General features: G+C 43.0%; 1 protein-coding gene across 1 annotated transcript in view; it reads right to left on the minus strand.

Annotated features, from left to right (window-relative positions):
* Nucleotides 1-13,858, minus strand: part of dnah10 (dynein axonemal heavy chain 10) — a 337,572-nt gene that overhangs the window by 100,887 nt on the left and 222,827 nt on the right. The window contains exons 53-55 of the mRNA XM_062544195.1: nt 9,414-9,617; nt 8,080-8,160; nt 7,728-7,925 (exon numbers count right to left, since the gene is read on the minus strand). Of these exons, the coding sequence (XP_062400179.1) occupies nt 7,728-7,925; nt 8,080-8,160; nt 9,414-9,617 (483 nt within the window). The remainder of the gene's footprint in view (nt 1-7,727; nt 7,926-8,079; nt 8,161-9,413; nt 9,618-13,858) is intronic.

The raw sequence follows: 13,858 nt of genomic DNA on the forward strand, positions 1-13,858 counted from the left end.
CTCATATGCTCTAGCGCCACCAACAGGTCAAAGTTAGACATGCGTTCACGCACGTAACTTTTGAACCCTTGGGCCAATTTTCAAAAACCAGGTATCTTTGGAATCCTTGGACCAGCCCGAGTTAAACGCACCCTGTGACGTCATTTTCCGCCATGATGGATTTCCCGCCATTTTGGATTTTGTCAAAAACACTCAAAATGTATCAGGGGTCACAAATTTTGTCCGATCGACACCAAACTTGACACAGAGCATCCTCAGACCATGGTCTATTCAGCTCGTGCTTTTTGTCTTCGGAACTTTAACCGTTGTCCTGTGACAGCCAATCAAAATTAACGGCGAAGCCGCCAAACAGGAAGTGGGCTCATATATCAGCAACCCTTGCACGCATCAAAACCAAACTTGGTGCATGGACTCAAGACCCCATCAGGAGGAGGCTCAAGAAATTTGGTGACCTTTGACCTCTAGGGGGCGCTGCAATTAATAAAAAGACATTTTGGCCTGTAGCTGTTGATTTGTTTGGAATTTAAACTTGCTACTGGTGTCTGGTTATACTGTGGGAGGTCCTTAGGCTGACCCAGCTCAATTTGTGACATCAACCTATTTGATTCGGCCGCCATATTGGATTTAATCAAAACCCCCTAAACATTTCCACAGGTCACAAAGTTTATCCGATCTGCACAAAACTTCACACGGATGATCTTCAGCCCGAGCCTAATATAGGCCTTGGTTTTCGTAATGATGTCTTAAACCGTTCTCCCGCAACAGCCAATCGAAAACAGCGGCGAAGCCGCCAAACAGGAAGTGGGCTTGCACCTCGGCCAATCTTGGGTTGTTTGACATCAAAATTCTTGTGACTGCTTAAAACTATATACCTGACTTAACAGCATTGAGTTACCATGGCAACTCTGGCCTTTTGACCTGCCTGCTTGGCCCCCACATTGCTGCTTGCAGCTATATTTGGGGGCCAAGCAGCGAAGCTGCGAAGGCACCCATTGTTTTTCTATTTGTTCTTATTATTATTATTATTATTATTCTGCCATTGAAGTCAATGGCAGCCCATAGAACCAACTGTTGAAAAGTTGTGACATTTTGCACACTGATTAGGGACAGTCTGATAATTCATGTGACAAAGGTTCATGTCGGCAGCTCAAGCCCTCTAGCGCCACCAACAGGTCAAAGTTGGACTTGCGTTCACGCACGTAACTTTTGACCCCTCAGGCCAATTTTCACAAGTCAGGTATCTATGGAATCCTTGGACCTGCCTGAGTTCAACGCACCCTGTGACGTCATTTTCCGCCATGATGGATTTTCCGCCATTTTGGATTTTATCAAAAACACTTAAAATGTATTGAAGGTCACAATTTTACACTGATTTTCACCAAATTTGACACATAGCATCTTTAGACCAAGACTAATACAGGCCTTGTTTTTCGTCTTCAGAACTTTTACCGTTAGCCCGTAACAGCCAATCGAAATTCGCGGCGAAGCCGCCAAACAGGAAGTTGGATCATATTTCAGCAAACCTTGCACGCATCAGAACCAAACTTGGCACATGGACTCAGGACCCCATCAGGAGGAGGTTCAAGAAATTTGGTGAACTTTGACCTCTAGAGGGCGCTGTATTTAGCAAAAAGGCATTTTGGCCTGTAACTGTTGATGTGTTTGGAATTTGAACTTGCTACTGGTGTCTGGTTATACTGTGGGAGGTCCTTAGGCTGACCCAGCTCAATTTGTGACATCAACCTTTTTGATTCGGCCGCCATATTGGATTTAATCAGAATCCCTTAAACATTTCCACAGGTCACAAAATGTATCCGATCTGCACGAAACTTCACACAGATGATTTTCAGTCCGTGTCTAATATATCCGTTGCTTTTCGGAACAATATCTTAAACCGTTCGCCTGCAACAGCCAACCGAAATTGGGGGCGAAGCCGCCAAACAGGAAGTGGGCTCGCATCTCGGGCAATCTTGGGTTGTTTGACATGAAAATTCTTGTGAATGCTTAAAACTATATACCTGACTTAACAGCATTGAGTTACCGTGGCAACTCTGGCCTTTTGCCTGCCTGCTTGGCCCCCACATTGCTGCTTGCAGCTATATTTGGGGGCCAAGCAGCGAAGCTGCGAGGAACCCATTGTGATTCTTAGTTTTCTTATTATTATTATTCCTCCGCCATGGAAGTCAATGGCAGCCCATAGAACCGACTGGTGAAAAGTTGTGAAATTTGGCACACTGATTAGGGACAGTCCCATGATTCATGTCACCAAATTTCATGTCGGCACCTCAAACCCTCTAGCGCCACCAACAGGTCAAAGTTGGACATGCGTTCACGCACGTAACTTTTGAACCCTTGGGCCAATTTTCAAAAACCAGGTATCTTTGGAATCCTTGGACCAGCCCGAGTTAAACGCACCCTGTGACGTCATTTTCCGCCATGATGGATTTCCCGCCATTTTGGATTTTGTCAAAAACACTCAAAATGTATCAGGGGTCACAAATTTTGTCCGACCGACACCAAACTTTACATGGAGCATCCTCAAATGATGCCTTACCAACGCATTGCTTTTTGTCTTCGGAAGTATTACCGTTCGCCCAAAACAGCGAATCGAAATTCGCGTTGAGGCCGCCAAACAGGAAGTGGGCTCATATTTCAGCAACCCTTTCACGCATCAAAACTAAACTTAGTACGTGGACTCATAACCCCATATGGAGGACCCTCAAGAAATTTGGTGACCTTTGACCTCTAGGGGGCGCTGTTATTCAAAAACAGGCTTTTTGGCCTATAACTGCTGTTGTGCTTAGAATTACAATGTACTAGTGATGTCTAGTAATACTTTGGAAGATACTTATGTTGACAGATGACAACTTGTGACATCAACGTAATTGATTCGGCCGCCATATTGGATTTAATCAAAAACACTAACAAATTTCCCTAGGTCACAAATTTCAACTGATCCTCACCAAAATTGGCACAGACCATCTTCAGACCATGCCTTGTTAGTGTTCTGATTTCTGTAACAATTGACAGAAGCGTTTGCCCGTCGCAGCCAATCGAAATTCGCGGCGAAGCTGGCAAACAGGAAGTGAGCCCATATCTTAGCAGCCTTTGCATCTATCAACACCAAACTTAGTATATGGGCTTGTGACCTAATCGGGATGACACCCAATACATTTGGTGACCTTTGACCTCTAGGGTGTGAAGCCGCCAAACAGGAAGTGAGCTCATATCTCAGCAACCTTTGAATCTATCAAAACCAAACTTAGTGCATGGGCTCGTGACCAGATCGCGAGGACTCTCAAGAAAATTGGTGACCTTTGACCTTTAGGATAGCTTCAATTAGCAAAAATGCAAGTTCGCTTGTAACTTTTGACGTGTTAGACATGAAACTTGTTCTGACTGCTTACGGCCATATGTCTCATTGCGGCATTGAGCCAACAGTGTCGAGTTGCCGTAGTTACTCCGGCCTACTGCTTGGCCCCCTCATTGCTGCTTGCAGCTATATTTATTATTATTATTATGAATCCGCCATGGGAGTCAATGGCAGCCCATAGAACCGACTGGTGAAAAGTTGTGAAATTTGGCACACTGATTAGGGACAGTCCCATGATTCATGCCACCAAATTTCATGTCGGCACCTCGAACCCTCTAGCGCCACCAACAGGTCAAAGTTGGACATGTGTTCACGCACGTAACTTTTGAACCCTTGGGCCAATTTTCAAAAACCAGGTATCTTTGGAATCCTTGGACCAGCCCGAGTTAAACGCACCCTGTGACGTCATTTTCCGCCATGATGGATTTCCCGCCATTTTGGATTTTGTCAAAAACACTCAAAATGTATCAGGGGTCACAAATTTTGTCCGACCGACACCAAACTTTACATGGAGCATCCTCAGATGATGCCTTATCAACGCATTGCTTTTTGTCTCCGGAAGTATTACCGTTCGCCCACAACAGCGAATCAAAATTCACGGCGAAGCCGCCAAACAGGAAGTGGGCTCATATTTCAGCAACCCTTGCAGGCATCAAAACCAAACTTAGTATATGGACTCGTGACTCCATCGGAAGGACGCTCAAGAAATTTGGCGACCTTTGACCTCTAGGGGGCGCTGTAATTCAGAAACATGCTTTTTGGCCTATAACTGCTGTTGTGCTTAGAATTACAATATATTAGTGATGTCTAGTAATACTGTGGAAGATCCTTATGTTGACAGATGACAACTTGTGACATCAACGTAATTGATTCGGCCGCCATATTGGATTTAATCAAAAACACTAACAAATTTCCCTAGGTCACAAATTTCAACTGATCCTCACCAAAATTGGCACAGACCATCTTCAGACCATGCCTTGTTAGTGTTTTGATTTCTGTAACAATTGACAGAAGCGTTTGCCCGTCGCAGCCAATCGAAATTCGCGGCGAAGCCGCCAAACAGGAAATGAGCCCATATCTTAGCTGCCTTTGCATCTATCAACACCAAACTTAGTATATGGACTTGTGACCCAATTGGGACGAAGCCCAATAAATTTGGTGACCTTTGACCTCGAGGGTATGAAGCCACCAAACAGGAAGTGAGCTCATATCTCAGCAACCTTTGAATCTATCAAAACCAAACTTAGTGCATGGACTCGTGACCCGATCCTGAGGACGCTCAAGAAATTTGGTGACCTTTGACCTTTAGGATAGCTTCAATTAGCAAAAATGCAAGTTGGCTTGTAACTTTTGACGTGTTTGACATGAAACTTGTTCTGACTGCTTACGGCCATATGTCTCATTGCCGCATTGAGCCAACAGCGTCGAGTTGCCGTGGTTACTCCGGCCTACTGCTTGGCCCCCACATTGCTGCTTGCAGCTATATTTATTATTATCATCATCATTATTGATTATATTACTAGTTTTAAATAAACAGTTGTGCACCAGCAGCAACTTAGAACAGCATTCAAATTCAAGTTCACAGTTATCACTGAATAATAAATCTAACTAGCTGACATGAAACTCAACAAATGCATAATTTTCTCCCATCAAAACAATTTTGCAGATAAGAATCCCATATTAGTGACATACATTGAAACACCCCTGCCAAAATGGTGTCACCCGCAAAAACCCTCATATTACTCATAGTGGCACAGTCCCTCAGTTTCCCCACGATAAACTAATTAGTTCACACGGAGTTTGAATGGTGGTAAACGGTACTTGAAATTGTACGTTTTATGTAATAAATGAAAAGTTTTTAACAGCCAATTTGAACATTTGCATGTCTTGATACCAAGAACAGTTTACAGATATGAGATGAAAATGACAATGTGTTTAGTTTGAGTAGCCTATTTTGATAATTATAGTGGAGACTGCAAGGAAGCGAATGGGAGAGAGGGAGAGTGGGGATGGGATCCGGAAAGGATCACAGGGCGGGAATTGAACCCGGGTCGCCGGCGTGCGGTGTAGGTGCCCCAGCTAGTAGCGCCACAGCTAGGGTCTTTTATTTCAATAGCGCCTATGCCTCCTTACTTTGCTTTGGTTTGCAGAGTAATCCTCATGAAAATGTAGGCTGTATGCCTACTTTTGCGGGGGGGCAGAGACATTTTTCAAAGATGTCTAATACCTAGGCCAGGGGTCGGCAACCTGCGGCTCTGGAGCCGCATGCGGCTCTTTAGCGCAACCCTGGTGGCTCCCTGAGCGTCTTCAAAAATGTATGAAAATGAATGGGGGGATTTTTGTTTGTTTGTTTTAATATGGTTTCAGTATGAGGACAAACATTCTTAACGTTTTCCAATGTTGTAAAAATGTGCATAATAAATATTAAAGTTCAACATTTCTGTCAACGAAGATTTGATAGCCTGCGACACACGTTTCAGGGCGGCGCCGTGCCATGCAGGTGGCTGTGGTTGTAAACAAACCGGCGGGTGTCAGCATGGCCATGGCATGGATCCCAAAGGGAAAAAGAGAAAGATAGCCGATGAGATCAGAGAATTTAAGGCAGAATGGACCGAATCATTTGCTTTCATTTCCATTGCGGAAGGATTGCCTGCATGTTTGCTTGCTTTGTAATGAGAAGTTGGCGAACAACAAAAAGAGAGACATTTAGAAAGACATTTTCAGGGAAGGCATGCTACATTTGCAGCCGACTACCCAGTTGGGACTGAGAGAAAAAGTGCGATTGCAGTAGCCTACTTCTGGAGAAATTTTGTTGCAACCTGAGAGATATTAAAACGTGGAAAACAACGGTTCACGGACGGTGATTACACGAAGTTGAACTTAAAGCACCAGCGGAGTAGTCACGTGGTGTGTCATTCTCTCCGAGATGCGCTGTAGGGAAAAACATTTAATCATGAAAGTTCTTTATGTAGCCTCGTTGTAGCCTACTTAGTCATTTTGATAGTAGGCTAATATAGATAATATACACTTACAGCCTGTGTTACCTTCATATAAGGCTTACATAAGGCTTTTAATTTTTTGCGGCTCCGGACAGATTTGTTTTTTGTTTTTTTGGTCCAAAATGGCTCTTTGAACATTTTGGGTTGCCGACCCCTGACCTAGGCCCTCTACGAAATACAATAGCCTACAAAGCTTAAATCTTTTAATCGTAGTCAAAATTGTGCTGTGAGCAGCGGAGGACAGTGAAACTAAATATTGGTCGCTTATCCGGTCGTAGCTTACCATGCCTTACCAGTGCATGGCTTTGAATATTTTAACAGTTGCTTACAAATATAAGGGATTCAGTCAGTCGAGTTTATTTTATATTCGCGGCATGCACTTGAAACACTGATCAAAAGTTCTGACATATTAAACTGACGTTAGTCATTAATTAACCACATGATGAAATGCTGTCGTAGCTTTACGCACAGTAGCCTACGGTATGCCTATCTCTGAATCAACATGACCATGCATACCTAGATCTATATAAGTTGCTAGAACTTTATTTTGCGGAGCTAGGCCTACTAGTCGATGGTTACAATGAATCACCGCTCACTGCCCTATCGTGTATAGCTGACCATCCATTGTTACAATGTTACAAAATGCGCAATCTTCTCCGTGCATTTACGGTTATAAGTAAAGTGTCAAGTGTAGGCATGTACTAAAGATATTTCTGTGAAATACATTTTATTTTCAGTGGTCAAAAGTGGTGGGGACATGACTGTGATAACAAAAAGTGCTGGGTACATGTACCCAGCGTCCCTGGTTAAAATTAACGCATGCCTCCATTTTAAAATAGCCTATAAATAACATTTCTAAGTAGGCCTAGCATATAAAATGTAGCCTAATGTCCATCTTGTCCATCTCTTTCGTCTTCGCCTTGACAACTATAGCCTATTCATGGAAATGCGGATAGCTTTGCCTTAGCCTCGAAACAAACCTTCTTGGCAGCCTACAGGATCTCTTCGATCTCCTCGGGATTGCCGCGGCAAAAAGTGCATTCTCAACCCGTACCCACTGTACACTGTCTCTTTATATGGAATTAGACTCATATTTTGCCTGTGTGCATCACATTTTGATCCTGTAACAATCATTTGTAAATGTACAAATTATTTGTACAAGTAATTGTTGATGTGTAAGGGATAATGGCTTGGTGGAGGTTTAAAACTCCGGCGACGTGCGAAGCCATTATTGAAGTTGAAAATAATGAATTATTGTTTAAACCTACTTGAACAAAAAGCTAATGGTCCTCTTTCAGTTAAATTCAATTCATTTGGAAATTCACTGAAAAAAAAAATAACTGAGTATGCCCTACCCAGAATGTATTTGTCTTTGTCTTCCAGCAAATTGGAGTAGGTGTTGATGAAGTCAAGGTAGTTCTTTGGAGTAACATAGTTACTACGGCGGAGCTTCTGAAGGAACTTCTTACTGTAATCTCCCACAGAGGCATGCACCATGCACACATGACCTATAACTGCATCAACATGTGAATCTGGAACCATGGGATTCTCACCTGTGGGAGAATATGAGGTGGTCAGAATAGATACAGAAAATGTTCAGTTGCAAACATTGATGACAATGTATACAGAAACCTTATGAAAGCTTTAACTGACTATGGTGGATTTTGTGAGACAACTTATAATGGTATGAATTTCTAACAGGCATACCCAAAAAAGTCTGTGCTACAGCATGTAATGCTTGAGGAGGCCATGGTAGGAACCAGTCAATGCCTGTGTTATTCACAAGACCTGGAATACAGCAGAAACAGATTATGATGAACATTAAATTATCACTAAAACAATGAAAAACTCAGATGATCTTTGACCTATCTATTCCACACCATTATAGACAGAATACCAGCTGATATAAAGTGCATTGTTTTTCAGTCAGGGCAGCAGTTTTCAGATTACATTTTGTGCTTACATAATTGCAAAAGGATTCTCGACTGTTTTCGAAAGACATGGCTTATCTTTAATGCAATATCTATATTATCCAATTATCTCCCTCAACAATGGAATTCTCTTCTCTGATTGGCTGATGGGGTGGCCATTAACTTCTTATAACCTGCTACCTTCGAAGTAGTTCCAATGTGTTGCCTGTAATGTATCACACTTCAATATTAATTCGCCAAACTCGTTGCGAAGTTTAAATGAAGTGTCACATTGCATCCAAGCTGAAATACAGACGTGCAGATCATAGTAACATTGTAGCATATGACGGAGGTGGATTGTAGCTAGTTGGATGCCATATAGGCACTATAAAATAGCGATCTTTCAAAGTTAACGTTTATCAGAATCCTGGGATATGCCCGCTTGACAACGGGAGAGATAGAACTAACGACTGGCTTTTGGCCGTAGCAACCAGCCATTTAGAACTAACGACTGGCCTTTGGCCATAGCAACCATCCATTTAGAACTAGTAATGGCAGTTTTGTCCTGCAAGTAGAAAATTGATATGTGGCGTAAAGTATTTCCACAATCAAGACAGTTTTAGCGATGTAAACGTTTACATTGTAATAGGAAATTATCACTACACAAGTGGCAACGGTGGAATAAATACAGGTGAAGAATACAAACGGTCCAGATAGACGGGAGAAACGCAGGATAACGGCCTTCGAGGTCGACCGGTTCGATGTAAATAATGGCTAAACGCACGTTGCCGGAGTTCTAGACCTCCACCTAGCCATTATTTCCATCGAACCGGTCACCTCGTCAGCCGTTATCCCTTACTTATCAGCAACCATTCTGGATGTATGTTCCAAAGGCACATTCTGTTTACTAATCTGATATAATTTTAAAAGGCTAATTTAGAAAACATTGGAGAACCTTTTTGCAATTATGTAAGAACATGTAATCTGAACTATATTAAAAATAACAATGCAACTGATCTCAGCTGGTATTCAGTCCATAATGGAGTGGAATGGAAATGTCTAAGTGACCCTAAACTTTTGACCAGCAAATTCATTAAATAAATAAACAAAGCACAATTCATATAATAGTACCTGGAAAATTCCTGCACCGAGTTCTAAGGGTTTCCCCAACTGGAGACATTCCTAAGACAACATGAAGATTGTTGGCACTCTTGTTTACAAAATACTGCCACACACTTTCCTTAGATGGGCCAGCTCCCATCTTCATGGCCTCATCTCGAATCTGTCCCAACACAGACTCCTTCTCATCATCCAAGAACAGTGCCGGAACCATACCTTCAGTGAAACAAGTCTTGGATTACTGATATTGAAAGTCCATATACACTCTGATTTACATAAAATGTTGCAATCACATTTTGTTTAACATTTTCTAGGGGTGCCCAGAGTTGTGCCAAGTGTGATTATCTTAAAAGTTTATGTTTTTTGTCTAATTTTTTTTCAGTGAGAGCTAATTCACCAAGAAGTGAATTTACAGATGATACGGGTTGAGAATGCACTTTTCTTTGCCGCACATCGGGAATGCCGCAGGTGCGGGATTTCTAATTAAAACTGCAACCGCAAGGGGGCAACATAAGACCGACCTAATAACATTGTGTGGCGGAATAATATTAGGAGCACTTAGACTCTGCGCAGTAATATCCTCACTCCAAAGTGAAACTGAAAGTGCAAGAGTGAGGATATTACTGCGCCACACAATAGTTAGTGTGCTTGCAAAAGCACACTATTGTTCTCCGTGCGTTTCATATACTACTTATTATTTATCTTAAGTCAAACTTTTGTCTCCCTATCTTGTCCTAGGGATTTAGAGCTAGAGACGCCGTTCCACCTCTCACGCGTCGGTCCTGATGCGAGGATGGTGGCTTGTATACAGCTTTTTGATACGCCTTGTCGTTCTCCCGTTATTCCAGTTTTTCCGGTCGATTTTTTCCCATAGGAATGAATGGAAAAGTGATTTTTGAACGCTGATGCCCACACATTTGTCCACCTGTAGCCCAAACCGTAAGACATAAAGTCATGAAATTTGGTACGCTGATAGAGGAGACTACCCTGATTGACACCACCAGGTTTCATGCTCGCCACTCTCACGCTCTAGCGCCACCAACTGGTCAAAGTTGGAAAACGCGTTCATGCCCGTAACGTTTGATCCGTATGGCCGATTTTGATAAAACTTATACCGTTGGAATCCTCTGACTCAGCTGATTCCAACGCACTATGTGACGTCATTTTCCGCCATGATGGATTTTCCACCATTTTGAATTTTGTCCAAAGTCAAAGTAAAGCAACTCTGGCCGCATAGTTCCTCCGATCGTCATGAAACTTGGCACGCGTGATCTACAGACCAAGGCGGATCAACCGCCTTGATTTCGCCTTCATACGTCCAAGCGTTCGCCTGTGACAACCAATTAAATTCAGCGAGCGAAGCCGCCAAACAGGAAGTGTGCCTATCTTGGAAATACTGTGACGTATGAAAGCCATATTTGGTGGGATGACTTGAGACCCCATCCAAAGCACCCTCAATAAATTTGGTGTTATTCGGTCTGTCGATGGCTCTATAATTAGCAAAAACGTGTGTGTTGGCGAATGTATACTATTAAGCAGAATAGCTCATCTTAAATTGCTTAGGTCATGCAGAAATGACATTTCAGAGTGATTTAAGATACAATGTTGATATTTTTTAAAAAAATCAAATCGAGGCCATTCTTGTAAAACATATTGGTGTAATAGGGCTCGGGAACAAGCCTTGCGTTCTAGGAATAGCCGCCATATTGGTAGCGCACCGAGCGTAATATCCATTCATTCAGATGCAGAAGACAAGAAGCAGAAATGTGGTATTAGCGATTCTTTTCCTCTTGCGATCATGGGTGGTGCTGTTACACCCCACTACACAGCAACACACGACCAAGAAGGCAAAAACTAAGTAACAGGAACACACTAATATAGGCGGGAGTAAATCCATAGTAATCCATAGTAAACTTAGGAGTGAAGCTGCCAATATGGCTGCGCCCGCTAAGTTTTTTACGTCATGATCCCGAGCCCTATTCTCACAGCACTATGGAGTCATTCCATGTATTTTCATACCTTCATTATGGAATGGTAGTTGACTTCCACTGTTCAATTGGTCATTAGATGACATGGATTGTCCGCAACGGTACAACGTGGGTGTGAGTCTAGGATGGTCCGCATCGGGGTGTCTCAACCTGAGACTGGTATATCTAAGCAATGCCATGGCCCCGAGGGGCAAGTACGGACTTACGCGCTGTTAGGTACTACTTGTGTTCATTTGGTATATATACTCGACAATCACATGATGTTTCATACTGACGGTGTGTTTTGGATGATTTGTATTGACCTGAGCATTCTGGGTAAACTTCACTCCAAAATTCGGCGAAATACCGGAAGTAGAGCGGTCGCCCTGTCTGAGGATTTTAAGTTTCGTTTTCTGTTGTGATGATGAGCAGACGGCTGTGCACAAAAAACATAGATAATTAATTTACCCTTAGACAATTCCTGCAGTTATCCTGAGTAATCCAGCCCTTTACATTCAGAGATGCGATCATTGACAAAAAGTAAGTTTGATACATACATCGTTAATTCACACTGGTATGCAAGAGGTTTGCTAATACACTTAAACTTGCTCTTGACATGATTTCCATGAAGTAATATACTGTAAGTGTTCTCTGAAATTATAATACTTCATGTGTTTAGCTTAAGAATCTACTGTTTAGCGTTTCTACTGTAAGGACGTAGACTAGTCTTGCATCTCTGTACTCTTCTTCTGTTGAGGTGTTGTTGCCTAGTGACGCCCTCTCGTGCAGCCTCATGCTAGTTCATTAGAGACGTTATTTAGTAGTACACCACAGTGTTGGTGAAGTTCATGACGTTAGTTTTGAGTGAGTTTACTGCCAATTACCTTAAGTTGAAGTTGTGTGCGTGTATGACAACAAAAGTAAGTGACCGTAACCTTCGGTCATGTGTATTGGGAGTGGGATGTATCTTTCACGTTGATATGCAAGGACTTAGCATGCTAAACGGAGCATTAGCATTAAGGGTTTGAAATGAAGGAAGCCTGTGTTACTTGTGTGAGAAGTTGAGCTTATAGAATGAGAGATAGCGATACAGTTTATTTAGTGACCATATTAATGACAGTTTATTTGGTTCTTTACAGACCACTATACATTATAAGTTTATTCATGCTGTTGTATGGTGGAAGAAAACTCAATAAAGAAACTAAGGAGAAACTACTGCTTCACAACCAGTATTCTAACCAAAGATTCTAGCGCTGTATGATCTTTGGTTCTAACTGACGCCATCCAAGTGTAGCAGGACGCACACTGCTCAGTTCCAAATGGGTAGCAATTAACTCGCTCTCCTTGCCCCGCCCCTGTGCTTAATTGCTTGCACCTGAAAAGGCCTTCAGATCCCTATAAAGGGGGTAGAAGAGAGGCCATGTTGGAAGGGGTCTTGAATGCGTGATCCCCGGATGGCTCTCACCCCAGCTCCATGGGCTCTGTCCCTAGCATTCGGTCAGTAGCACTATGGCTGTTTTGCAGCAAGCCAGCAATTGGATTCACTCGCCCTGTGCACTGGATCTGCTTTGGTCCGTCAAGGACTGCTGGAAGCACCCTGCCCCGTGGTGCCTGCTCCCTTGTCATATGTACTCCATGTTGACCAATGTGGCCTGAGCTCGGGTGGAAGCCGACAGACGAGGCTGCTCTGTTTCTGCGCTTTTTATCAACACTGTGTGTGTGTGTGTGTGCGTGTGCGCACACATGTTGCATGTGCTGTCCTGTGCTCCCCACACTCCCGGCGACATCTCCGCGGCAGCCAGTGAAGTCTGTTCGGGTGGCTCCAGCTTCCTGTTTGGCCCCGTTGTCGTCTGCTGATGGCATTCCTGTGTGTGTGTGTGCTTGTGTGTATGTATGTATAGGTGTAAGAGTAGGTTTGTCTTTTGTTTGCCATTTGCCAATGGCCTGTTGGGTGTTTGTGTAGTATTTTGTTTTGTCCTTGTATGTGTGATCATTAGGTATATTGGGCTGTTTGTTTGGGGGAACTCCTGTGGTGGGCGCCACTCCCCTTTTTGTGTGCTGTGTTGAATGTAGCTATTACTACTGTTAGTCCACCGTGTGGTCGTGCCTGTGTGGAGCACTTTGATTGCCTTTTGGGGTACAGCGCCCGCTAGCAGGGTTACCTGTTAAAGTCACAGCCTGATTAGTGTCCTGATTTCTGTATGTCTGTGTACATGTTGTCTTGCTGTCATGTAATAAAAATATATGTAATGGGAAACCACGTCTCTGCCTCCTCACCAACGAAGCTGTGTGTCCTATTGATTCTAAGGGATGTCCCTGGGTTCCCTCTAATACCTGGGGTGGCGTAGTCAATTCTCCGCAATGCCACATTTGGCGTAGTCGGGCAGGATGGTTTGAATTGAAGCAGAGACGTGTTTCCTTTTGTATCGTTTTTCATGATGTGTATATTGACTTGTTTTGGTGCTAGTTTGTCTTTGTCCTGTCTTGTGT

This window comes from Sardina pilchardus, chromosome 8 (assembly GCF_963854185.1).
Source record: "Sardina pilchardus chromosome 8, fSarPil1.1, whole genome shotgun sequence".
In the NCBI taxonomy this organism is placed as follows: Eukaryota; Metazoa; Chordata; class Actinopteri; order Clupeiformes; family Clupeidae; genus Sardina; species Sardina pilchardus.